Source organism: Theropithecus gelada, chromosome 9 (genome assembly GCF_003255815.1).
Source record: "Theropithecus gelada isolate Dixy chromosome 9, Tgel_1.0, whole genome shotgun sequence".
Lineage (NCBI taxonomy): Eukaryota > Metazoa > Chordata > Mammalia > Primates > Cercopithecidae > Theropithecus > Theropithecus gelada.
The window spans coordinates 98,385,245-98,412,879 of NC_037677.1; the positions used below are offsets into that span (position 1 = coordinate 98,385,245).

At 52.6% G+C, this 27,635-nt stretch overlaps 1 protein-coding gene and 1 long non-coding RNA gene across 10 annotated transcripts; one reads left to right on the forward strand and one right to left on the reverse strand.

The window, feature by feature from the left end:
- The first annotated feature begins 38 nt into the window (after positions 1 to 38).
- On the forward strand, positions 39 to 10,778 carry LOC112632179. Its single transcript, XR_003121270.1, has 3 exons — positions 39 to 504; positions 9,751 to 9,830; positions 10,072 to 10,778. It is a non-coding gene; the product is annotated as an uncharacterized LOC112632179 (long non-coding RNA).
- KCNIP2 (potassium voltage-gated channel interacting protein 2) lies at positions 7,868 to 27,448 on the reverse strand. 9 transcript variants are annotated; one of them, XM_025397977.1, is made up of 10 exons: positions 26,936 to 27,356; positions 12,983 to 13,078; positions 11,717 to 11,770; positions 10,966 to 11,090; positions 10,518 to 10,587; positions 10,280 to 10,350; positions 10,042 to 10,149; positions 9,780 to 9,884; positions 9,582 to 9,644; positions 7,868 to 9,293 (listed from the first exon to the last, which is right to left on the reverse strand). In XM_025397977.1, the coding sequence occupies exons 1-10, from the start codon at positions 27,006 to 27,008 to the stop codon at positions 9,246 to 9,248; spliced, it is 813 nt and encodes a 270-aa protein (XP_025253762.1). In that variant the 5' UTR covers positions 27,009 to 27,356; the 3' UTR covers positions 7,868 to 9,245. The 9 variants fall into 9 exon arrangements, with proteins under 9 accessions (XP_025253762.1, XP_025253761.1, XP_025253763.1 ...); XM_025397976.1 differs by having other exon boundaries at positions 11,717 to 11,815; XM_025397978.1 differs by lacking the exon at positions 11,717 to 11,770.
- Between the last annotated feature and the right edge of the window lie 187 nt (positions 27,449 to 27,635).

A 27,635-nucleotide genomic window follows, 5' to 3' on the forward strand; every position in this document is an offset into this window, starting at 1 on the left:
GTCAGTGCGCAGGCGCGGAACCGCGGCTTCTCGTTCTTAAAGAGATAGGAAAGAACTGACCTACTTTCTATGGAGATTCTTGTAGTATGTGGGCTCATTACATCTGCCTGACCCAGGCTTGGTTCGGTAAAGACACCATTCCAAGGAGCTCAGCTCACCCCTCTGCCTTGAATCATTTTCCCCTAATCCCATTTCAAATGAAATCATTCGTTCATTGCTTCATTCAGTAGACATCTATAGAGCTTGCCTGGTGCTGGGCTCTAGGAACACTATGAGCTCACAGTACGGTGGTGGAGACAAGCCACCACACACACAGTTCCCACAAGGTGTCCCCAAGAACTTTGGAGCTCAGAACAGGTGATACTCACTCCTCCTTTGGGGAGAGGCCGTGGGCATGGCTTCACTTTTCAGCTGGATTATAAAGGATGTGAAGTTAGCTTTACTGAGCAGGAGGGGAGGGAAGACAGTACTCCAAGAAAGTGGAACGAACAACAGAGTCCAAAGGTAGGGAGGCATGAAAAGCCTGCCTCGTTTGGGAATGGGGAGCGCGCGGTGTGTGCAGTGGGGCATGAGATCTCTTGGGCCTCAGCATGGGCATCGCTTCCTTGGGAAGCCTTCCCTGAGCCCTAGATGGGTTTGGGTCTCCTCGCTGTATGTTCTCAGAGCTCTCTTGTAGTCCTGTCCTAATGCACTTTACGTTTATGTTGCTTGAGAAATCTGTCTCAGCCTGTGAGGTATAAACATGAAATGATGATTAAGACTTAGTAATGTCCATCTTACACTTCAGTCTGATATTTACCTCCTCTAGCCGTAGCCCAACTTGTAGTTTCAGGGACTTTCATGGTCCCTCTTCTTTTCAATCCTGGATTGTTGAGATGGGGGTTAGGAGCAAGCGTTTTTTGTTTGTTTTTTGAGACGGAGTTTCACTGTCGCCCAGGATTACAGGCGTGAGCCACCGCGCCCGGCCAAGCATTTTCTTAAGGAACCTCCTGTGCTGAGAGTTAGGGGCCATAGCAGCTTCACTGGATATTGTGGTCCGTTGGGGTTGAGAACACAACTTTTTTTTTTTGTAAGATAAGAGGTCTCACTTTTGCCACCCAGGCTGGTGCAATCATAGCTTAAGTATTGAATTCCTGGGTTCTCAAGGGATCTTCCTGCCTCAGCCATCCCGAGTAGCTGGGACTATAGGTGAGTGCCCGACACCACACTCATTTAATTTGTTCATTTTTGGTAGAGACAGGGCTCTCAACATCTTGCCTGAGCTGGTCTCGAACTCCTGGGCTCAGGTGATCCTCCAGTCTCAGCCTCCCAAAGTGCTGGGATTACAGACATGTGCCACCTCACCTGGCCGAAAAGAAGCTTTATCTGAGAAATGTGAGTCCTCTTAAATTATCAGGCCCAGATGGCTGGGTGCAGTGTTGGTGTTTGCAACCAGCCTGGGCAATATTGCCAGACACAGTCTCTAGAAAAATATAAAAATACAGCGGGCGTGGTGGCTCACGCCTGTAATCCCAGCACTTTGGGAGGCTGAGGCAGATGGATCACCTGAGGTCGGGTGTTCAAGACCAGCCTGACCAACATGAAGAAACCCCGTTTCTACTAAAAATACAAAATTAGCTGGGCATGGTGGCAGATGCCTGGCAGGAGAATCACTTGAACCAGGGTTGCTGTGAGCCAAGATAGTGCCATTGCACTCCAACCTGGGCGACAAAAGCTAAACTCCATCTCAAAAAGAAAAAAAAAAGCCAGGCATAGTGATGTGTACTTGTAGTGCTGGGATCTCACCATTGCACTCCAGCCTGAGCCACAGAACAAGACCCTGCCTCTTAAAAAAAAAAAAGAAAAAAAAAAATTAAAAAATAAATACTTTTTTTTTTTTTTTTTTTTGAGACGGAGTCTCGCTCTGTCGCCCAGGCTGGAGTGCAGTGGCCGGATCTCAGCTCACTGCAAGCTCCGCCTCCCGGGTTCACGCCATTCTCCTGCCTCAGCCTCCCGAGTAGCCGGGACTACAGGCGCCCGCCACCGCGCCCGGCTAGTTTTTTGTATTTTTTAGTAGAGACGGGGTTTCACCATGTTAGCCAGGATGGTCTCGATCTCCTGACCTCGTGATCCGCCCGTCTCGGCCTCCCAAAGTGCAGGGATTACAGGCTTGAGCCACCGCGCCCGGCCCATTTTTTTTTTTTTTTGAGACGGAGTCTTGCTCTTTCGCCCAGGCTGGAGTGTAGTGGCTGGATCTCAGCTCACTGCAAGCTCTGCCTCCCAAGTTTACACCATTCTCCTGCCTCAGCCTCTCCAGTAGCTGGGACTACACGTGCCCGCCACCTCGGCCGGCTCGTTTTTTGTATTTTTTTTTTTTTTAGTAGAGATGGGGTTTCACCACGTTAGCCAGGATGGTCTCAATCTCCTGACCTCGTGATCCACCCGTCTTGGCCTCCCAAAGTGCTGGGATTACAGGCTTGAGCCACCGCGCCCGCCCTATAAATAAATCTTTAAAAATTAAAAATAAATAGGCCCAGCGAGGCATTACAATGACAGAATCAGCCAGGCTCAGTGGCTCACGCCTGTAATCCCAGCACTTTGGGAGGCCAAGGCAGGCAGAAAGTCAGGAGAATAGCCTGGCCATCATGTTGAAACCTTGTCTCTACTAAAACTACAAACAATAGCTGGGCGTGGTGGTGCGTGCCTGTAATCCCAACGATTTGGGAGGCTGAGACAGGAAAATCACTTGAACCTGGGAGGCAGAGGTTGCAGTGAGTCAAGATTGTGCCACTGCCCTCCAGCCAGGGCAACAGAGTGAGACTCGGTCTCAAAAAAAAAAAAAAAAAAAGGAATAAAATGACAGGATCACATCCTACGCCTCCCTCCTTTGAGCTAGGTAATCATCTCTTGACACTGCTTGCTGTTGCCACACAAGTAGCTATAAATTAACCTAATAATGTTGTACTGGACACTCTAACACATACCCTATAGTTTAACAATATATAGTCAGTCAATAGCTTATGTTATTTTAATGTAAATTCTTGGTAAATAACTCAGGAACTGCCTCTTCTTTTCCTATAAAAATCCACTTGTGGCCGGGCGCGGTGGCTCAAGCCTGTAATCCCAGCACTTTGGGAGGCCGAGACGGGTGGATCACGAGGTCAGGAGATCGAGACCATCCTGGCCGACATGGTGAAACCCCGTCTCTACTAAAAAATACAGAAAAACTAGCCGGGCGAGGTGGCGGGTGCCTGTAGTCCCAGCTACTCGGGAGGCTGAGGCAGGAGAATGGCGTGAACCCGGGAGGCGGAGCTTGCAGTGAGCTGAGATCCGGCCACTGCACTCCAGCCTGGGCAGCAGAGCGAGACTCCATCTCAAAAAAAAAAAAAAAAAAAAAAATCCACTTGTAACTGCTACTAATCAGAGTGTCTATTTAGGGCAACTTGAATCTATGCTCCTGGGTTGCAATCCTCAAGCTTATAATAAACTCTCTACTTGTAGTCATTTTGCCTCAGCTGCTTCCTTATAGGTTGACAGGAGATTTGGGGGCTGTCATTCTGGCTGATGTCCTTAGTCTCATGACATTTTCCTCTTTGCCTTACATCTCATCCCATGGCGACCGCCAGCAAGTCAGTAGCCACGATTTCTCCTACTTTCCACAGTCCAGTCTCATAGGGAAGGTTGGCCCCATTTCTGTGTCCCTCAAATTTGAAGAGTGGTTCTTGCCACATAACTGCTATACACTTTCTCACCATACCACACCTCTCCCCACCCACCCCCAACACCTACAACAGTAAACAGTGCTTAGTAGACCTATGATGAATATTGGTGGAATGAATGAGAGAGGACCCTGCCCTCACAGATTTTACATTCTGTTTGGAGAACCAGACAATAACAAATTCAGTGCACACATAGGAACTCACAGTTTGTGGTAAGGGCTATGAAGGGAAGAAACCTACCAACTGCATCAAGGAGCTACTTCAGATGCACAAATAGGAAGGAGTAATTTAGGTGAGTAGTGATAGTGGCTTGGGCTAGGAAACAGCATCAGAGACAGAGAGAGGTGGTGTACCTTTGGTGGTGGAATTGGTGATTGATTAAATGGGGATGGAGGGAGAATGAAGGAGAGGAAGAAATGAAGACTTCTAAATTTTGACCTGAGCAACTAGATGAATGTTGGTATCATTTACTGAGATGGGAAAGACTGGAAAGGCATGAATCTAAGCTCCATTTTGAACATGTTAAGTTTAACCATTACAGATCCACATTAATATATCAAATAGGCAATTGGACTAGGCACGGTGGCTCATTCCTGTAATCTCAGCACTTTGGGAAGCTGAGACTAGAGGAGGATCACTTGAGCCCAGGAGTTAAAGAGCAACCTGGGCAACATAGTAAGACCCCATCTCTACAAAAAATTAAAACATTAGTGGGGTGTGGGTGGCACACACTTGTAGTCCTAGTTACTCTGGAGGCTGAGGTGGGAGGATCACTGGAGCCCAGGAGTTTGAGGCTGCAGTGAGCTATGATTGCACCACTGTACTCCCGCCTGGATGACAGGAAAAAAAAAAAAAAAAAGGCAATTGGATAGATAGGTTTTAGATTTCAGAAGAGAGAGTTCTGGGGATATAAACTTAGGAGCCTCTGCATATCGATGGTGTTTAAAGCCATGGGATTAGGGGTGGTTTGGAAAAGAGGCTTAGGTCTGAGCTGTGGGGCCTAAGATTTAAAATTCAAGTTGAGAAGGATGAGTCTATAAGGGAGGGCTGAGAAGGAGTAGCCAGAAGGGCCTGAGGAAAACCAGGAGAGTAGGAAATACTGGAAGGCAAGAAAGGAGAGTGTTTTGAGATGGAGCAGCTGACAACATTCAGAACCCAACCAATGGCCAAGATGAAATAACCGGAAGCTGGCGTGGTGGCTCACACCTGTAATCCCAGCACTTTAGGAGGCTGAGGCGGGTGGATCGCCTGAGGTCAGGAGTTTGAGACCAGCCTGACCAATATGGCGAAACCCCATCTCTACTAAAAATATAAAAATTAGCCGGGCATGGCGGCATGTGCTTATAATCCCAGCTACTCGGAGGCTGAGGCAGGGGAATCGCTTGAACCCGGAAGGCGGAGGTTGCAGTGAGCAGAGATCACTCTACTGCACTCCAGCCTGGGCAACAATCTGAATGCCAACCTACTGTTTTTTTCTGGATCTCATCTGTAGGCTTGGGCTCTGGGGCACTTCTCAGCTTACTAGCAGTTCTCTGCTTCAATTCCACTAAACTTGAATCTACCTTCGAAAATGGAAACTGGGCCAGGCATGGCTCACACCTGTAATCTCAGCACTTTGGGAGGCAGAGGTGGGCAAATTGCTTGAGCTCAGAAGTTCGAGACCAGCCTGAGCAATGTGGTGAAACTCTGTCTCTACCAAAAATGCAAAAAATTAGCCAGGCATGGTGGTGCGCACCTGTGGTCCCAGCTACTTGGGAGCCTGGGGTGGGAGGATCACCTGGACCTGGGAGGTAGAGGTTGCAGTGAGCTGAGATTGTGAGACCCAGTCTCAAACAAAAGAAAAACAAGTGTCTCCATACCTATGTAATTGTATACACACATTCACCATGTCCTTTCATCCACTATTATTTACTGAAGGCCTATTATGTGCCAGGCCTCAAGAATAAGATGGTGAAGAAAAAAACCCTAGTCCAGGCACTCAGGGAGCCCTCAGGAACTTACAGTGTATAGGAGAAGACAAGTAAATAATTACCCAAGTAAGTATATAGTTACAAACTGAGAAGTGCCATAAAGGAAAAGCAGAAGGCATCATGAGAGCCTGTCACAGCCTGCACAATCCTTTGCTTGGATTATGCATAACATGCACAGCATCCAACCCTTCACATACAACTCTTTTTTTTTTTTTTTTTTTAAGACGGAGTCTCGCTCTGTCGCCCAGGCTGGAGCGCAGTGGCGCAATCAATCTCAGCTCACTGCCGGCTCTGCCTCCCGGGTTCACACCATTCTCTTGCCTCAGCCTCCCAAGTAGCTGGGACTACAGGCGCCCGCCACCACACCTGGCTAATTTTTTGTATTTTTAGTAGAGACAGGGTTTCACCGTGTTAGCCAGGATGGTCTGGATCTCCTGACCTTGCGATCCGCCCGCCTCAGCCTCCCAAAGTGCTGGGATTGCAGGCGTGAGCCACCACACCCAGCCCACATATGACTCTTTACTGTGCCCAAAGGCCACTGCTGACAGACTTGAGGGATTGAGTCTAGTCTCAGTCCTGCTACAAACTCACTGAGTGACCTTGAGCAAGTCTCCCTTCTCTGAGCCTGCTTCTTCTATAAAATGGAGAGTTAGACTAGATCACATGTTCTTTTTTTTTTTTTTTTTTTGAGACAGAGTCTCGCTTTATTGCCCAGGCTGGAGTGCAGTGGTGCCATCTCGGCTCACTGCAACCTCTGCTTTCCACTTCAGGCGATTCTCTGGCCTCAGCCTCCCAAGCAGCTGGGATTACAAGCATGTGCCACCATGCCCAGCTAATTTTGTATTTTTAGTAGAGACTGGGTTTCACTATGTTGGCCAGACTGGTCTTGAACTCCTGACCTCAAGTGATCCACCCACCTCAGCCTTCCAAAGTGCTGGGATTACAGGCATGAGCCGCTGCACTCACTCTGGATCACAGGTTCTTAACTTAGGACCCTTAGATGAGCTAAAGGGATACAAAAATGCATGGGAATTCTTGCATTTTTTTTCTTCTCGATAATGGGCCCACAGCTTTTATCAGATCTTTATGCTGACGACTCAAAGAAACCCAAGGACCCAAGGAGCAGATGGCTCTTTGATGATATAAGCAGGGAACACAGATGATAAAACAATGGACGCTAAAAGTGAGTTTTTGCTTCTTGGACAACATATCCCTCCCCTTGACTTTGTCATGAGGGAGGAGAAGGCCTGATACTCCCCTATGGATGGTGAAATTTAGTCACCACATAATGGTGACCCAGAGAAAGGAGGAGAGGAACCTACCATTGGTGGGTCCCTCTGCAGGAGCAGAACACAGAATAAAGAAAGAGTGGGAACACACAAAGTCCGTGTCATCCTTTGTGCCATCTGCCTCATGGTGACCTGCACTGGGTCCACTCCATCTCATTCCCCCATCATTCCTGGCTGGGGTATGGACACAAAAAAATATTTATCTATACTGGGGGCAAGGTTGGAATGTTGACACAAAGGAACTTTCATTAGAAACTAAAGGGAGGGGCTGTGCACGGTGGCTCACGCCTGGAACCAGCACTTTGGGATGCACAGGCAGGCAGATCACATGAGGTCAGGAGTTCGAGACCAGCCTGGCCACCATGGCGAAAACTCTGTCTCTACTAAAAATACAAAAATAAGCCGGGCATAGCAGCGCACGCCTGTAATCCCAGCTGTTCGGGAAGCTGACGCAGGAGAATTGCTTGAACCCAGGAAGCGGAGGCTGCAGTAAAGCCGAGATCTGGCCACTGCACTCTAGCCTGGGCGAAAGACAGAGATTCCGTCTCAAAAAAAAAAAAAAAGAAGAAAAAAAGTAAAGGGAGCCCCCTCAAAAGAAAGCACTTTGAGATTAACTAAAAAGTCTGTAAATTAGAAATCTGTGATTCAACTTGTAAGAATGTCAGCTAAAAAACAGCTTGCTTGGCACAGTCTTTGGGACATCAGTGTCCTGTCCTTCCTTCCTTGTCTCCTCTCAGGCTGTGTGGGAGGGAGATTCATGCAGAGCCTATGTCTCAGTCTCATGCCAAGGTATGGCCAACTATGGAAAAGAAAGCCACTTTCTTGGGGATCTAAAAGGCTGCAGGTGCATGAGTTAGGGGTTGTGTAGTATTTGTAGGTGGGAGGGACAAAAGGCAGAGACGGCAGCCTGTGCATAGCCATTGTGTTTTATTAGATCTGGTATAGTTCTTATTTTACAAAATATATAGAAGAGCCCAAAATGCAAAGCAGTCAACAGTCTTCTGATGGGGAAGGGGGCTCTCTGGGGGCCCTCCCCTCAGATTCTGGCCGACTGGGAGGGTAAGCTGAATGGGACGAGCAGGTGTGCTAAGGGATGGCAGCATGGCTGGGGTGCTGACAATGGGGTTGGAACCTGGGTCCTATGGTCCCTGCCCTCTGAGTGTGCTAAGGGGCATCTCTGGGTAGATTGAGTAGAGCAAGAGGAGACTCTAGGGAACTAAGGAGGTTATCTGGGGGGTTGGGCAGAGCCCGGGTTGACTGAAGATCCTAGTGAATGCCCCCACACTGGGTTCAGATGCTATGCCTGTCTCCCTCCTTCCCTCTCCCTTCTAAGGCATCCACTGTGGGGAGTGATAGGCCCCAAGTTCAGGAAGGTCCCAAGTCTATAGAGAACATGGAAAACAAAAACTCAAGTCACAGCCCTCAAAACAGGGACGATGAGCAGGGAGGGTGGGATGAAACTTTGGCAGGCATCAGCCAGGACATCTCCTATCCACATTCCCCTGCCACAACCACCACCAACACATGCAGGAAGGAAGGAGAGGAAGCAATGCCAGGGATATGCCAGATATCTAGCCCCAGGCTCTCCATGGATATCGAGGAGGGTATGGAAAATTTCTGGGGCATTTCCAAGGAGACAAGGTCTTCTGCAAAGCCTGGAAACTTATATTTTGATGGCCTGTGATAGCAGACCTGTGGAACTTGGAGCTATAACCTGGTATGCCTGAGCAATCACATTGTGTCCAGGCCTTTCTATTCTCAACCCCAGCCACCTCCTAGGACCTATCCATTGACTCAGGCCCAAGATTTCTCCCCTATACATTCTTGTCCCCCTCCCACAGGGCTCTCAAAGGCTGGTCTGAGAAGCCAGCCAGTGCCAAGAATGGAGCATTCTCTCTGAGAAGGGAGTTTTAGGGGAAATGTTTATGAAGTCAGGGATGGGGGAAGCACCATAGCAGGAGACATCTGTCTAGTGTGTTTCTAGAGTGGGGGTAGGAGGTGGGGAACCACTCAGTTCCTACAGGAGGGGCACTCTCAACACTGGGTGTCAGGCAGGAAGCGGGTGAGAGCTGGTGGGAGTTGGGAACACCCCCCAAGATGCACTCTGCCCACTCTCTGGCCCCTTCAGCTCCAGAGATCTGGACTACTGAATCCCCAAGCTCTTGGATCCCTCCAGCCCCCAGGGAGGCCTAGGACAAGGATAGACCTGGGAAGAGAAGGGTGAGGTCCACCTGGACTAGGGTTAGAGCATGGTCCCCCCAGGAAACACTGACCCCCTCTCCTGGGGGCTAGATGACATTGTCAAAGAGCTGCATGGACCTCATGATGTTCTCATCCTGTGGCCATGGTGTGAGCGAGGCAGATTGAAGAGACAGAAAGAGAAGGAGCTTATCAGAGACAGGGAGAGGGACACTGAGTCACAGATGGGGACATTCAAAGGCACAGAGGAAGGAGATGCCCAGAGAGACCTGAGGTAGGGAAGGGGTAAGCCTCCCACAAAGGAATAGGATTGAAATGTGGGGGTGAGATGGGGAGGTGGTATTCTGCCCAAAGAAGTTTTTCCCTACATTACTAAATCAGGCCTGAGTCCAGGTCAGGGTAATGTCGAGGGCAGGGAGCTGTACCTTTTGACAAGACTCAATGAATTCCTCAATGGTCACCACGCCATCCTTGTTTCTGTCCATCTTCTGCAAGAAGGTGGTCAGGCAGGGAGAACAGGAGGGATGGCAAGAGAGGCAGACAGAAGTCAGGTGAGTTCCCTGCTGGTTCTTGGTCTCCTTCTCTTCACTCCAGGGCCCTCCAGCCTACCCAGTCCCAACTACCTGGAAGAAGTTCTCCACATGTTCCCTTGGGGCCTCCTCCCGGAGTGCAGGGTATGTGTACTTGCCCATCATGTCATAGATGGACTTCATGATGTCAAGCATTTCCTGTTAGGCCAAGAGAGAAGAGGATGCTTCCTCAGAGCCTCCAGCCTCCCTTGATCCCTTGCTTGTGGGCATATATGGGTCATATTTCCCTCCCATCACCCTCTGCACACCACCTCCATCAGTGCCACAGCCCCCCAGCCCTTCAGTTGCCCTGCACCTCCTTGGTGATGCAGCCGTCCTTGTTGAGGTCATACAAGTTGAAGGCCCAATTAAGCCTGTCATCTACAGTTCCCCGAAGAATCACGGACAAACCAGCCACAAAGTCCTGGGAAGGAGGCAGGAGGGAGCTGTGTCTTCAGGTACTCTTCACCCAACCCCTTCCCTGGGTTTGGCCTGGAGATCCTGGCCCTGAAGTCCAGGAAACAGGCTTCCCTGGCCCACCTCGCCCAGCTCACCTCAAAACTGACCGAGCCATCATGGTTGGTGTCAAAGGCATTGAAGAGAAAAGTGGCATAGGTGCTGGAGTCTGCAGGGTGAGTGTGGAGAAGTTGGCTTCCACACAGGAGAGGACTTCCTCCTTCTATGGAGCTCCCCATACCCCCCATCACCTTGGCATTCCCAGCCCCTCCAGAATCCCTCCCTCCCTCAGCCTAGAGAAGGACAGCTGCTGCCCTTTGCGCCTTGTCCCCTCACCTCCTTGAGGAAAGAACTGGGAGTAAATTTGCTTGAAGTTCTCCTCATTGACAATTCCGCTCGGACATTCCTGGAAGGAGAGAGGGCACCAGGCTGAGGGCAGAGACAAAATCCCCTTCCATTCACCACCCCCACCCTCCATGGCCCAAGACTCCCAGGGAGGGGGATAATCTTCAAGCCTCCAGAGGACTCACCACGTGGCTCATGTGATGGGAGGCAAGACTTCTTTCCCAGTGCACAAATAAAAAACATGGAACGAAACTGACAGTCTACAGGCGCCGCTTCCGTTCCGGCCCCGCCCCAGAACCTCCAGCTAGAAGTTCAGTCTCAGGGCCTTGCCTCCCTTCCACCCAGCACCTCAAGCATCCAAGCCATGCTTTCTGGGAAGCTGTGGACCGGCTTGGGTCCTCCTGTTCCCATCCTGAGTTTGGCCTCGCCTTGCACTCACGTTCTTGAAGCCCCGGTACAGGACCTGCAACTCCTTGCGCGTGAATTTGGTTTGCTCCTGCAGCTGCTCCAGACCCTCAGGCCGGTGACACACGGTGGACAATTCAAATTCATCCTCCACGCTGTCTGCGGAGCGGTGAGGACAGCTGCGCCTCAGGCCCGGCCTCCGCGACCCATCTTCAAATCACTGACCCATTCACCCCCTCCCCGCCCCCGGTCCCATCCGATGCTAGAGACCAGGCTGCCAGTTCCCTAGGCCCCGAGCCGAGAACACTGAGGCAAGGAGAAAAGATGCTGGCTATCTTCGAGGTCTATCAGCAGTTCAAGGCCTGGCCTGGCCCCAGAGCCGGGGATCCGACTCAGTGCTCGCCCCTGGGCCCTGGATCCCTGTTTGGAGGGGAAGGCCCCCAGCTGCATCTTCGTTTCAGAAAGGGAGGAGTGGGAAAAGCGCGTTCAAGATGGGGCGTCTAAGGGTCGGAGCTCCGGGCCTTCGAGGACCAACTCAGATCCGCCCAGCCCCGGCCTTGCCCCGCCCAACCCCCTCCCCTCGCCCAGCCCAGCCCCATCTATCCCAGCCATGCCTAAGCCATGCCCCGCCCAGCTCAGCCAACCTACATCCAGACCCCACCCCCGACCCCAACTCAGTCCCGCCCCGGCCCCAATATCCAGCCCCCAGGCAAGAGCCCCCCACCCCAAGATGGCAAAGCCGCCCTGCCCCGCCCCGCCCCGCCCCCACCAGGAGCGTAAGTCACCTGGGTCCAGCAGGCGGGGTCTGTGGGGGCGGAGGGAGGCTGGGGCGGCTAATGCTGAAGGGAGCGAACTGTCACCGAGAAAGCGGAAGACCCGGCCAACTGCAGACACACACCTGGCCCCTCACACTCAGAGCAAACCTCACACCCCAGCCCGCGCGAAGACACACCCAACCAGCACAGACACACACGAAACGGACCCATGCACACAAGCTTGCGGGACTCACGCCTGTCCTTTTCCGACCCACGTGTGGGACCCATCTATGTCCAACACAACAGCACGCTCAAATAACTACAAGGCGGGCCTTTATGGTTTGCAAAATGCAGTATGATCCTATGAGGTAGGCAAGGCCCAACTAAGGAAACGGAGACCTAGAGACAAAGCGAGGTCACTCAACTCGAGATCACTCAGGAGGGGACCAGGCTGGGATAGAAAACCCAAATACCCTGGTGTCTGAAGGAGGGCAGGCGCCATCCTCTACACCTGTCACCATCCTGTCGGGGCATGGGCAACACACATCAGAGTTCCAAAATACAGTGGGGAAGGGGGCGGCCGCACGGAGTTGAAGACACTAACCCAGCTAAGCCACATACGGACCCTCACGGTCGCCTGGTCTCGCCACAGCTACACAGGCTCAGGCCTCAGCCCGGTCACACTGGTCACACCCACACTCTCGGGTCCCACAGCTTTGCGGGAGCAGCGACACCCACACACGCTCGGGCCCCGCCCCCAACTGACCACGCTCACACACGCTAGCTTCAGTCGCAAATGAGCACGGCAGCCACGCCCCCTTATGCTGCAGCCCAGCCAGCACCCACCCCCCGCCCCCACCACGCTGGTCATGCGCCCCCCAACACACACACACACACGCAGGCCTGGGGCACCCCCCTCCTCCACACGCAGGCCTGGGGCACGTCTCCCCCTCAACACACACGCGGGCCTGGGGCATGCCCTCCACACACACGCAGGGCTGGGGCACACCCCCACAGGCCTGGAGCACGCTCACACACGCGCACACACACACGCAGGCCTGGAGCACGCGCGCACACACACGCAGGCCTGTGGCATGCCCCACCCCCACACACGCAGACCTGGGGCACGCCCTCCCCCCCACATACACACATGCAGGCCTGGAGCACGCGCACACACGCAGGCCTGGGGCACACGTGCACACACACGCGTAGGCCTGCGGCACGCGCGCGCGCACACGCACACACACGCACGCACACATCGGGCCCCGCCCCCGGAAGCACATGAGAGGCACTTGCTTTCACTGACTGAGGGCAGGGCTTGGGGCCCGCAGCAAGGCAGCAGCTTGAGGAATCGCTGCTTCAGCGCTTTTTTAGTGGGCCCTGGAGGGTGGCCTGGGAAGAGAGAAGACCCCGGGAAGGCGCATTAACTCCCATTGTCCCTCTGTTCCCTGTCCCCTCCCCACCAGTCACAAATCAACCCCATCTGGGGATGGGGCTGGGGGAGGAATTAAGGGGGAGGAAAGGAATGGCAAGGGTGGTTGGAATTGGGTTAGGGGAGCCCAGTGGGTCCATAGAGGTGAGGCTTAGGCACTTTGTTTAATGGGACGTGGCGGATGACAGCAAGGCAGCAAGGATGAGGTGGCAGTGGCCTCAGTGTCTTTGCTGACCTAGTACCCTTGGCTCAAGTGCCATGGCTGGACCTCTCAGGATGATGTCCAACTCAAGGATTGCCTGGGTAAGAACACCTCTCTCATACACATACCTATAGTGACAGGCGTGTATAGTGACATGTAGAGCAATACATCACAGTCATGGGTGCCAGTGACAGCTTGAAATCCAGTAACTCACACCTGATGGTCTAATATGTATGCTCCAACACACACACACACACACACACACACACACTATGAACTGCTACTCCTTAACAAACAAATACAAATGTGACCTAAGTAAAACAGGGTGCACACACATGGAGACCCATACAGGCCATCTCACATACAGCATGATCAAACCACACAAGAACACACAATGCCTCTGGGACATCATGACACGTGAGTCTACAAAGAACACTATGACATTGTGACCTTATAACATTATGATACATATCAAGGTTGTCATGACACTTACCCATATCACACTGTGCCCTGGGTCCCCATGGCATCCAGATATCTAAGGCTTACCTCAATACCTCACCCACAGAGGCTTCATTTTTCCTGGGTACACCCACTTTTCTTTCCTATAACCCCTCCTCATTCCAAGGCGCCCAGAATCTTTCTGCCAAAGGGCAGGGTTCCTCATCAGCTAACTCATCTACCCTAAACTGCGGCCCCTTCACAGTCTTTTCCAGTATGCTTGCTCTTTGAGGGTGAAATAATAGTAAACTTTGAGGCAATAAGAGATCTTGGAGGGGAGTATTCTGGTCTATTGTGGGGCTATCCAGGGCCCACTGATCATGGCTCCCCTTCCCTTCTTCTCCCCTTATTTCTGCACATTTTCTACAGCTCTAATTGCACCCCCAGAGGACCCTCAGTGTTACTGTGTGTGTGTGTGTGTGTCTGTGTGTCTGTGTGTCTCCCAGCTGCACTGCATCCAGATTCCTAGGTCAGAGCCCACTGGATCTGACACAGTGGCTAAAGTTGGCCTCAGTCCATTCCTGGAGGGGTCCAACTTCCTTTAAAGGTTACTCCCTCTCCATATACCCCACCCTCCCAATCCAGGCTTCACCCTCCAGACCAGGCCCCCTTACCAGGAGGTAGCTGGGTGAGTAACCACCTCCTCTACTTCAACACATCCTTACCTCCCTCCCACCCCAGAAGCCATGGAGAGGTGGGAGGGAGGTGGTGGGCCAGGCAGGGGGATCGATGGTGGCCTGGCCTCCGGCCCAGGGCTCCATTAGCCTGGACTCTGGTTTCCCGAAGCCGGATTGTGCCTGGAGCCTCCAATGGTGTAGTCGCCCAACTCAGGGTGGCTCTCCTGCCCCCTACCCCAGCCCCCTATCTATTTCCAAGCCTCTGTCTCCTCTAAAGGTGAGAAGAGAATGGCTGCCTTCAGCCCAAAGCGCCTGGGATTCCCAGATGCCCCCTCTTTCCCCTTTCCCATCTAAAATGAATGGCAAGTTAGAACTCAATCAATTTCACCTTTTCCAGATTGAATGAGAACAAGCTCAGCCCAGCTGTCCCAGTTCATCTAGGTCCAGGCCCTGTTCCCCACTCCACCCTAATAAATGCAGCAGAGGATGGAGGGTGAGCTAAGAGTTTTCTGCTCTTACTGAACCCTAGAGCAGGCAATTCATGCACCTTCTCTTGTTCCCAGCTTCCTTCATATTTTTCCAGTTCTTCCAGGTATCTACCCTGCAGTCCTCCGTCATGGTTCTAGTCTGTCTTCCTGTCCCTGGTGGCACTGGGGAACAGCCATGCTATGGAGTTACACAGTTCTAGCTGTGAAGAGGAGGGGAAGGTCAAAACTCCCAAGGGGGGAGGCAGAAGTGCTCTCCTCTCCACCCCAATATTACTCTCCCTACTGACTTTCAGGTGGGGTGGGGAGGGGAGTTGATTTTCCACTCCCAATGTCTAGGCCCTGGAGACCATTCTGTACTTGGATCCTGATAGAAGCCTGGAGAGGCAAGGGGGCTTGGGAAGTAGGGTCCCTGATCTGATCCACTCCTCATCCCCAATCAGAGCTGGGCTATAAATGTCTCCTTCACAATGTTCACACTCTTCCCTCCAGAACCCACCTCCTCCCAAGCCTTGGGTATGGAGCTGGTATATCCTCAGGAAACTCTGGAAACAGCCATATGCACAACCTGATACCCAAACAGGCTCAGCCACACACTGTGCCACTCAGGCCTGGCCACATCCACCTTCTCACAAAGCCACATGCCCTGTCACTCTCACACATACAGTCACATCCCTGTTCCATACACAAGCTCACAGTTACACACTTTGTACTCTCTCACATACAGGAACACAAAGTCACACCCTGTGTCTCTCACACACTGAGCCCACACACCCCATAAGCTACACTGCATGGATGGAGGTGTGGAGAAGATGCACAGGCACCATGGTGGGTCCCTGATTCCAAAAAGGACCCCCCAGAAATCTGGTGTTATCTCAGGATCCCTAGAACCTCCCTCCTCTACTCCAGACACTCCTTCCCTATCTCCAGACCCCTCCTGGTATCCCCCAGAATCCCCTCACCTCCTCATCTCCACACCCCAGTCCTCCCACACTGCACCCCTCATCACCTCCTGACACTGTCCCCCAGATTCCCTCCTCCCTCCGTATCTACTCCTCGAGGCCTCCTCTTCACCTCTCCCAGATGTCATATCCCCCAAGCACCCCTACTCACTTCCCAGATCCCTGTCTCATCACTCACCTGCTCATCCCTGCCCCCAGTCATGAAGACAGACAAACACCCTCCCCAGTGCTGTGGGGCAGCTGCCCCACCAGCCAGCAGCTCAGACATGCCAGGACACCTAGATTACCTTCCAAGGAGACAGGCTCAAAGAGGCCAAACTGCTCCAGGACCTTGACAAACAGAGCGAGGACCACGAGCACAGCGACCATCTCCAGCCCTTCCAGGTTCATGGTGGGCCTAGGGCATGGCCCCTACAGGGCCCAGGTTCAGACACGCTGGTTTGCCGCCTCACACCACCTCCCCCTCAGGCTCCCCAGCCTGAGTAGGACTGCCTGCAGCCTCCCTCCCCCTCTTCCTCCTAGGATCTCCTCCCTCTCCCCCATCACCCCGCCTCTGGCCCACAAGCCTCCCAACCACAGCCGCCGCCTCTTCCTCTTTGCAGGGCCACCTCAGCCTTTGAACTGGCACCTCCTCAGGAACCTTTGGTGCAAAGAATATGGACCAGGACAGGATAAGATATGGGCCAGAGGAGGGAGGGGGCAGTGACCCGCCTCTGTCCCTGAGGAGTGCTTCCCCTAGACATCCTGTGGCTACTCTGTGCCAAAGGGAGGGGGCAGAGGGAGGAGCTGAGCTTAGGGAGAAGGCAGGGAAGGGCAGTGTGTATGTGTGTGAGAAACCACCATCTGCACATGTATAAGTAATCAGATGCATGGGTCAGAATATGTTATGGTGGCTAGGTGTTTTCCTGTGTGTATATTCCTATGTTTGTCAGTATGGGAGTGTGTATGTCTCCTCTTATGTGTGTGCTTACACATGACTGTGCACCTGTCACAGAGGTGTGTTTGGCGTACAGTTATGCATTTTGACTCTTGCGTATATGGGTATGTGAGCTGGGTGTCTATGGTCTGCATGTGTGGGAGTGTGTTGAAGTATTTGTGAGCGTGCATGGGGAGTGAGGTTCCTGTGTTTTAGTAGGGTTGTAGGATGTGGGTCTGAAGTTTGTTAGGTGGATGTGTCGTATAATTTGGAGGGTGGGTCTACTATTGTGTCATTGTATTGGCATGGAATTGTATGAGAATAATGGAGGAGAAGGCAGTCACCTCTCCTGCTAGGAGAATACCAGCAATATCGATTTGGTTGCCATAGAGACTGTGAGGAGGGAAGCACTCTCTTCCCACAGGCCACAGACAGTGAAACTGAGGCCCAAGGGATGGGGGGATAAGATACAGTAGCCTAGGCAGAAAAAGGCCACTTAACCCCATCAGGACTCTCTGGGGAGGGGACTTATTGCAGCTGCCTTTGGGGTCAAGAGACCCAAGCTTCTTGGGAGAGGAGGGGGGACTGTGCTGGCTCCTTCTGGCTGGGACTTCATCCAGGAGCAAGCCCTGCCTGCTCCTTAGGAACTGTTATTGAGCTGATGGAGAAGCCCAGCTGCTGTAGGAGGGAAATCTGAACCCTCTAAGGGAGCCACCCCTCCCAGCCAGCATCCCCGGGGTCCCTCCCTCCTCTTCCCTGCCTCTTCTTGGTGGGGTGTGTGTGTGTGTGTGTATAAAGGGGTGGGGATAGGCCTACAGAGCCAATGAGCCACAAGACTAGGGCCTCTGGGTTAGTAATACCATTACTACCGCTGCTGGCTAACGGTGACTGAGTATTGACTATGTAATAGATAAAGCGCTATGTGCTTACAGGCGATGTAACACTGAATTTCACAATAAACCTATGAAGCCTGTACTATTATCCTCATATTACAGGTGGTGAAACTAAGTCAAAGAGAAGTTAAGCAAATCTTCAAGATCAGAGCTTCAATTTTAACCCAGTCTGACTCAGCCTTCACTCTAAACCACCACACTACACTGGCTCCCTTCTTGGAAAGCTGGCCCAGCCAAGAGCCCCAATTTAGGGGGACTGGCCCCAGAAAGAGCCGTCCCTCTTGTCCAGCTCTGGGATGACTGTGTCTCAACCCAATTTGTGGGGTGGGGACTAGTCCCTAAGGCCCCAGTTGAGGTTGCCTGATCTGCAGTTCTATACAGCCACCACCGGGGGGCAGGCATCCAACCTCACACGGTACCATACCCCTTCCTTCTGCCTGACCTGCCCCATCCAGGGAAGGGGTGGGAAGATGACGCTTCACATAGGCTTTCTTTTTTTTTTTTTTTTTTTTTTTGAGAAAGGGTCTCGCTCTGTCACCCAGACTAAAGTGCTAGCGATTCTCGTGCCTCAGCCACCGAGTAGCTGGGATTACAGGCGTGCACCATCACGCCCACCTGATTTTTATATTTTTAAGTAGGGTTTTGTCATGCTGGCCAGGCTGATCTTGAACTCCTAGCCTGAAGTGATCTGCCCCCGTCGGCCTCCCAAAGTGCTGGAATTCCAGGCGTGTGCCACCGCGTCCGGCTTCAAATAGGCTTGGCCTGTTCCACTCCTTTCCCCTAGGAAAAAGTCTATTCAGGGACTGCTTGCCATTTGTCACATCTTAGAGGTTACTGATTTACAGATGAAACCAGCAAATACCTCCCTATGACTGTCCAACTTCCACCCCTGGCATTTAACATTCTTCCCTCTACCCTCATCAGGGTACTTTTGTTTCAGCCAGTTTGGCGTCCTCACTGTAGCTCAAACACACCAAACTCTGTCCTATTTCTGTGTTTTTGCTCTTACCATCTCTGTCAGGGCTGCCCTCCCTTCTGCTTTTCCTCTTACCTATCCGTTAGAGGCAGCTTAAATTCCCTTCCCTTCAGAGCGTCCAGCCTTCAGTGGTCTACCAGTAACCTGTCGTTGCAGTCCTCAAAATTCAGCAGGGAATTCTGTAATGTTATCAGTGGGAACAGTAAAAGGTGTCGTTGTAGCATAGTAAGTGATAGGGTGGACTGGGGTGCCAGACTCCCTGGTTTCAAATCCCAGCTTTGCAACTTGCAATAACTGGATGGGCTCTCAACCTCTGTGTGCCTGTTTCCCAACCCATATGGTTGCTGAGGAGGGGAAAATAAAATAATATATGGACAGTTGTTAGAATAACACCTAGCACAGGCCAGGCACAGTGGCTCACGTCTGAAATCCCAGCACTTTGGGAGGCCGAGGCAGGAGGATCACTTGAGGTCAGGAGTTCAAGACCATCCTGGCCAACATGGTGAAACTTTGTCTCTACTATAAATACAAAAAGTAGCCAGAGATGGTGGCACACATGCTTGTAATCCCAGCTACTCGAGAGGCTGAGGCAGGATAATCGCTTGAGCTGGGGAAGTAGGGGTTACAGTAAGCTGAGATCATGCCACTGCACTCCAGCCTGTGTGACAGAGCAAGACTCCACCTCAGGAAAAAAAAAAAAAGAAAAAAGAGTAATACCTAGCACAGAGTAACTACTGAATAAGTGTCTGCCACCATTATTATTAACAGCATAACACTCCCCCTTACATTTCTATAGCTCTTAATAGTTCATAAAGCATTTCCACAAAGACTATTATCTCGATGGCTTCTCATAACAACCCCATGAGATGGGCAGTGAATAGTATTGTACCCATTTTACTAGTGAGGTAAATGAGGTGCAGAGAGGTAAAGGGCCTTGCTTGAGGTCACCCAACTAACAGGATATGAAGCAGAGATTTGAACCCAGATTTCTCTGTATCAGTCTTGTTTCCTCAAATACATTCCAACCTCCTGGGAGAGCGAAGATGTTAAAAGAAAAACACACAAACAAAAAAAACCTGGACCTACACAAAGTGAGTGCCAGGCTCTGAGCTAGTGCTTGTGCAATGAAGGTGAACCAAATATGCTCTCACTGGGTAGGGAGAGACAGCCCCACTGAGAGAACTCTAAGGAATCTACTCATTCAAAAAATATTTGTAGGATGCCTATAGGTGATAGGAGCTGTTATAGGCAGGTTATGAAATTAGTTATAGCAAAAGCTTCTTAACTGGGAGGTCAGGCTCAAATATCAACTGTCCACCTTAACAAAGAGATCAACATTTGGCCAGGCACAGTGGGTGGCTCACGCCTGTAATCCTAGCACTTGGGAGGCTGAGGAGGTTGGATCATGAGTCCCAGACCAGCCTGGGCAACATGGCGAAACTCCGCTTCTATAAAAAATTAGCCTGGGCTGGGTGAGGTGGCTCATGCCTGTAATCCCAGCACTCTGGGAGGTCGAGGCAGGTGGATCACGAGGTCAGGAGTTCGAGACCAGCCTGGCCAAAATGGTGAAACCCCATCTCTACCAAAAATACAAAAATTAGCCGGGCGTGGTGGCACACACCTGTAATCCCAGCTACTTGGGAGGCTGAGTCTGGAGAATTGCTTGAACCTGGGAGGCGGAGGTTGCAGTGAGCCGAGATCATGCCACTGCACTCCAGCCTGGGCAACAGAGCGAGACTCTTTCTCAAAAAAAAAAAAAAAAAAAAAATTAGCCTGGCATGGTGGCGCACACCTACAGTCCCAGCTACTTGGGAGGCTGAGGTGGGAGTTCAAGGCTACAGTGAGCCATGATCATGCCACTGTACTTCAGCCTAGATGACAAAGTGAGACCCCATCTCAAACAAATGAACAAAGAGATAATATTTATCCAATATTTATTTCGTGTCCTCGATACTTTACATGTAGTATCTCACTTAGTCCTCATAATAAACCTGAGAGGTAGGATCTATTATTCCTGTTTTTACAGCTGACATGGTCAGAGTGAGTGGTAGTATACCTATCTTGCAGATGAAGGAATTGAAGCTCCCCGCCATTATAAGCTCCCTGCTTATCTTGGGAAAAAAGAGTGATCTTTTTCCCAAGATAACAGCTGACATGCTAATAAAGAATGAGTTTGGCTGGGCGCACTGGCTCACGCCTATAATCCCAACACTTTGGGAGGCCGAGGCGGGTGGATCACAAGGTCAGGAGTTCAAGACCAGCCTGACAAACATGGTGAAACCCCGTCTCTACTAAAAATATAAAAATTAGCCAAGCGTGGTGGCGCTTGCCTGTAATCCCAGCTACTCAGGAGGCTGAGGCAGGAGAATTGCTTGAACCCGGGAGGCGGAGGTTGCAGTGAGCCAAGATCACGCCACTTCACTCCAGTCTGACTGACAGAGCAAAACTCTGTCAATAATAATAATAATAATAATAATAATAATGAGTTTAACCAGAGTCAGTGATCTGTCAGCTCCCTCAAGCAGTCTCTCCAGTATGTGTGGGGTGTCAAGGAATCCTAGGGCCTACAGCTTAGTTTAGGTAAGGGAGTTATGGGTAATAAAATTAAAAAGGGTCAGATTCCATGAAATCTTGAATGCCAAGCCAGACTATTTGAATGGAAAGGGGCCCCACAACAGCACCTCCTTGCTCCCTGCTGCTGATAACTTGCAGTCAGTTGCCCTGGCCCTGGCCCCTCCTTTTCCTAATTCCCACTCTCAACTCTCAGAGACCTTGACCCAACCCTGCCAGGACTCATGGTCCTAGATCAGCCAGGCATCCCGTGGCCGAGTCTGTCAGGAGTGAAAGAGCGAGTTGTTTTCCAGGCTCTCTCTTCTCCCCACTCAGAGAATTCTCAAGTCTTCGGGTTCCGTGAGAAACTTGCCAGATCCGTCCTCCCCAAGCATCCCTGTGCCACGAATTTAGCTCTTCACTCAAAGTAAAATCTCAATGGAAGCAATTTGGCAGAGTGGGAACTCAAGGGAAAACTATCTCGAGGCATGAGGTGGGCCTTCCCCATATCCCTCATGTCTTATCACAGAGATATTCCTATCATTTAGTTATTTATCTCCCCCAGTTCAAATGTGAGTAACACCGCCTTGTGGGGGAACCCACTCTATGCAACTGTCCCACCTTCCCCAGTCTACCTTTGTCCCACCCCCCACTGCCACTGTTAACCCGGCCAGTGAGGACCTCAAAGCCCTTCTCTCAGTCCCCCAGACCCACACCATTCCCAGCTAGGCCAAAGACACTGCAGCCCCCAGTTGCATTGGGTGATTAATGACCTCCCTAGACGTTGGGGCTATTTTGGGTCCTGGAAGTCATGCCTACAATGACTGAGAGCTGGCCCTGCCTGGCTCCAGCCATCTGTCACTGGAGACAGGCCCAAGCAGGGGGCTTGGAGGTTGTATGCTCCCCAGAAGATTTCCAGGTATGGTTCTGGCTCAGGACCATCCATCTACCCTCCTTTTGGGGGATAGATGGCAAGGAGAGGCCACAGGCCCTACCTATACTCCAGGGGCTCAAGTGGATACCCATGGAGAGAGCCAGAAAATGACAGATCTCAGAATGCCACAGGACCAGGTTGTTTTGGTCTGTTTGAGGCCAGGTGCAGAGGGGATGTTGGGTTCTGTGGGCCCTGCCCAAGCAGTCATAAGGAAACACACCTCAGCAGTGCCATGGGATACACACAATCCACACCTCATACACTCCACAAATCTCACACCAAGGTACAACCTCACAAAGGCTACACAACTAACTTAGAGACTCAGGAACCCTCAACCCAATCCTAAAGTACAGAACTCCAGGTACACACAGTCTCAGTGTCACAGAATCCCAGTGATCACAACCCCACGGAGACACAGACTCAGCCATGCATAGCCCAGTGATGCACAACTTAGTAATGCACAATCCCATTAATACACACTCCGAGAGAGAGAAAATAGAGACACACAATCCTTAAGCCACACAAGTCTACCCGTCCCACATCATGCATGAACTCACTAGCTGAGTTCATGTCGGTCTAGGCCCATCTCAGGGTTTTTTCCTTCTGGACACTGACCCTTCATCTTAAGACCCCTTCAGCCAAGAAATGCAGGAAATAGCTGAACCTTTTCCCTGATCTGCCGCAAGCCTCCTCCTTTCATCCCTGGGAGGCGCCCTGCTCCTCACTTGAGGCCCCCTCCTCTGCCTTCAGTGAGAAGCCCTGCCCCCTCCACCATTGTGAGGGACCTCACAACGCTTTGAAGAGCGCTGTCTTCCTCCTACTCTGTAAGGAGGACCATCCCCTGCTCCGCTTCTGTCCGGGATCTTGCCTGGGAAGCTCTTTTCTTGGAGGGATGTTGCTCCCTCCATCTATGTGAGGGGCCCTTCCCTCCCTACCTCTGCGGAGCTCCTACCCCACTTCGCTCACTTTTTGAAGGATCCTGCCCCTCCCTTCCCTTCCTCATACCTGGGGACAGCGACCCAGTCACCAGCTGGTAGAGAGATCGCGCTGCCTGCCCCAGCGGGCTCCGGCACCTGCGAGGGCATCGGTTCATGGTTTGGCGGAGAGCTCTGCGTCCAAGCTCCGCCCCCAGGGCCCGGGGCGGTCCGGTCTCCGCCCTCACCCGAGTGGGCCCTGCGTGGGCGGTGCGGGAGGGCCGGCCCGGCAGGCATAGGATTGAAACCCTGGAGACTTCCCATGTGCTCCTGGCCGCCTGAGAGGAGCTCACCCTGGCCCCATCATGTGAAGCATCCGCCCCCAAAGTTCCTGGACTAGGGGGGCAGGGAGGGGTGGCGCGGACTCAGCCTTCTCAGAGAGCATTTTTCTGGGTTCTGGCGGGGAGGCCAGGCAAGTACATGTGGGTTTTGAGAAAAGAGCTGGATGGGGAATAAACCGTATCTTTTATTGCCTCCTTTCAGCCCCCCTTTCTCCGCCTGTCGCACTCCTCCCCGCACCCCGCACCCTGCCCCCACCATTTTGGCATAAAGAGCCGAAGGAGTAAGAGGACAGAGTTGTCATGGCAACTCCCCACACTTCCACACTTTCTGGACCAATGGAAGACAAGACAGGAGGAAGGAGAGGAGGCCAGTGTATCGAGGCGGCAAAGAAGAGGCGGCAGAGTTGTGTGTCCCACTGTTTTCTGTCTCCCGGCTCCAAATTCCTTGCTCTCACAACTGTTTCTATTTGCGTTTGTCTCGGTGCGGCAGGTTTACAGACTCTACCACCATACGCTGGCTACAGCCGAATGCTTCGAGAAGAGCCCCACCCCCACCCCCACCCCCCCCCCCCCCCCCCACTTCGGTCCCACTGCGCCCCTTTCCCGGACTCTGGACTCATCCCTATCAGGTTACACTCCAAGTAAACCCTTCCAGGACCCTCTAACGCCTTCAAATTCCTGGGAAAGCCTACGGGAGAGATATAGTCCCGCTCTTTCGACTGGGATCCCGCATATTTGTTTGAAAACCATACTTTTAAGTGGTGGGAATGACCTCCTAACTCTGGGCAAATCTTATCCACTTGACCGCGACCACCCCATCGCGAAGCAGCTCCGTGCGCATGGCTCCTCGCAGCCACACGGGGGCACCCCCGCCCCGGGAACAATACTCAGGGCCGGAGGGACTCCAAGGAGAGATCTCAGTTCGGGGACCGAGCTCAGGACTGGCCAGTCAGGCTCCAACCCTCTCCGCATCTTCTCTTGGCCTTTCTCTCTTCCACTCAGACAGGGCCGCCGCTAAACGTAGCCTTTCCCCTCGGAACCGCACTGCCCAGCGGCCCCACTGGGCTGGGAAGACCCGAGGGATTAGACAGGGGTCCGGGTGGGGCTCGGACTGTGTTTTGTTTTGTTTTGTTTTGTTTTCCTAAAGAGTCTCCCAGCTCCGTTTTGAGCTTTGGGTTGGGAGTGGGGAAGCAAAACGGTCGGAGGTACCCAGGATGCCCTGAGGTGTAACTTTCCAGCTGCCTCCCTGCAAGCCTGATGGGCCAGGATGACGGGAGCTGGAGACTACCCTAAATCTGATCCCAGGAATCCCACCTGCAGGCAAGGGAAGGCGAGGCCTGGCGCGCGCTTCAGCACCGCGGACGACTCCCCTTCGTGCTTCAGCTTAGGCATCTCGCAGCACTCAGAGCTTGGCGCCGCCGCCCGCCCAGAGTCTTCGTTAACACTGGCGTCCCAACCTGATTTGTCTCCCACTATAAAATAAGCCGCCCTTTGAGATGAGAGCTCCTGGTAGTCCTATGTCTACTTTCCAAGTCCTGTGCGGAGCTATCTACAGGTAGGCTGCTGTAGACCTGTACCACGATTCTTGACGCTTGTCAACATTTGACCTTTCCATTTTCCTTGGGAGGCAGGCAGGCAGCCAGGAAGTAACATTGTCTTTTACAGATGAGAAAGGTGAGGCCAAGAAAACAAAAGTCACATAGTTGGTACACTTCTATTCCTGACTGACCTGAGGCAGGGCATCTCCGATTACAAACGCTTCCGCCACCCAGTCTCATTCAAATAGCTAAGTGCGGAAGGGATGGTTTCATTAAGCAGAAGAACCCCTTAAAGCTGGAAGCAAACACTGACTTAATGTGATGGTATTGAAGGCCCCTAGGCCCTTACTACTCTCAAGAATTCTAAGATGGAGGTGGAAACAGAATTCATGGAAGCGCTGGACAGCGGGCCCTTTGGATTCCATCCAGCTCTGAGGGGCATCTGGCATGCTCTCTCATCTGGGGCCAGCCTGAGTGGCTCCCCTGATCCTGACTAGGGCCTTCCCAGGAACAGTGATGGGGGGTGGGGGTAGGCACATGTTCAAGGCACCTCATCCTAGTCCCCTCCCCCTTCCCAGGTCTCAATCTCACTCCCCTCAGGAAGGACAAGGATCATGGCTTCCCTCCACCTCCCCAGCTTTGTTTTGGCCTCAGGGAGACAGCCTCCCTCCTCCCACTCTGCTGGCTTTCTAGAGCAGGCTGCACAATGAGAGACACAAACACACACATGGAAATGTACGCAGGGTGACACGGTCACCTACACAAACACATGGCTCTTCCTACCAAACCCAGGAACATGCACATGCACAGATGTACTGGTCTCACATACCTCCCCATGTGGGAAAGAGAGGATGCCCAGGCAGCCAAGTGGTTTGGGGGGACATACAGGACATCACATGGAACTTCCCAAGCCTAGAGCTTCTAGCTCTGGCTCTGGAGGAGAAGCAAGAGGATGTGTTTTCCTGGGGTTTGAGTGAAGTTCTGAAAGGTTTGTTGGGGGTTGAAGGATTCAGTTGTAAGAATAATCTGAGTACATGATTTGGTGTGGGAAGAGAGGGCTGACCCAGCACTAACTAAAGCCTTCCTACAGGGGCTAGGTGCTAGAGCCATAAGGTCTCTTGGAAACCAGGCTGGGCAGCTGAACACTAGAGTCCCTCCTTGGGTCCACCTGGGCTATTTGCGGAAAACTTGGTGAAGCAGTGGGGTGTACTAAAGACCCCTATCTGTACCAGGAAGCCGGAGAGGCAGCAAGGATGAGACACGTCATGGACACTCACAGAGCCCTGCTGCAGACATCACCACATGAAGTACACAACTAGCACCAAACACTAATCTCACAATCACAAAACACAACACAACCTACTTTAACAAATGCTTGCCCAGAGGGCTTATGGTCATGAAGTCTACAAAGAGACAAGCCACCCTAAAGTGGAGCCCTGACACACTCTGGTAGTTACACACCACTTCATACAGAATTACACACTCAAAACACATCATTGCACATATAACAGAGACACATGGTCAAAACAACTTCATCAGTACAGCCAGGGTCCTATGCAACCTCAAACATCTGACGAGACCATACAGTTGCACTGCCACATACAATCACACACACCCTAGCTGTCACCAAGCCCAGGGCACATGGCAACCAGCTGTGGGAGGCGCGCGCGCGCACACACACACACACACACACACACACGCACACATAGAATGACAGGCGCTCACTCACGTAACACCTCCCACTCCAGACACCCTCCTAGCCCTGTGTCACATACGCCCACACCTGCTGCCTCTCCACACCTGCCTCTTCTGTTCCTCCCCAACCCCTGCGGGACCCAAGGCTTTGAACCCCAGTGTCCTGCCGCCAGACCTGCCAGAAGAGTGCCTGGGAATGGGGCAGAGTGTGGGTGCGGGCCAGGTCGGGGTCGGAGAGGCGGAAGGGTGTGGAGGAAGCCACCCTCCCTCCCGCGACCCCCACGTCACTGACTCACCCGTGAGCTGGTCGTAGGATCCGTCCAGGTCTCGGGAATCGGACAAACTCTCCTTGCGGCCCTGGCCCCGCATGGCCCCCGGCGCCCCGCTCCCGCCCGGTCCGTGGGAGGGGGCGCCGGGTGGCCGGGATAGGGCGCTCACACGGCGCCCCCTGGCGGCCTAGTGCACTGTCGGGGCTGGGGGAGTTCGGGTTGAGGCTGTCTGAGAAAGGGCCCGGGGTCTGAGGTCTACCCGGGGGTCCTGGAGCAGGAGAGGGAACACTAGGCAGCAGGTGAGCGCAGAGCCGGAGGCAGAGCGGAGCTGAGCGCGGAGCCGAGCCGAGCCGCCTCTCTCCTCCCGCCCCCTCCCCGCGGCTGTCACCGCCGCCTCCCCCCTTTGACGCTGCCGGGATTGGCTCCCCCTACCCCCGCCCCCACCCTTGCAGCCCGGGGGAGGCACCCGGTGAAAGGGTGAACTGCAAAGTGCGGGGAAGGAGACTAGCTCCCCAGCAATCTGCCCCTAAACCAAAAGTCACGGGGCTTGTTGGGGGGAGGGTGGAGAAGAGCGCGGGACAGAAGAGCCACACTGAAAGGAAACCCCGCCCCTAATTCTCAGGCACCCCTTCTCCCTTCCCCCTTCGTCAACACAGTTCTGGCTGAGGCAGAGCCTGGGGTATCATCTCTGAGTCCCCGCTCCGTTTGCCTCCATGTCAGCCTCTAT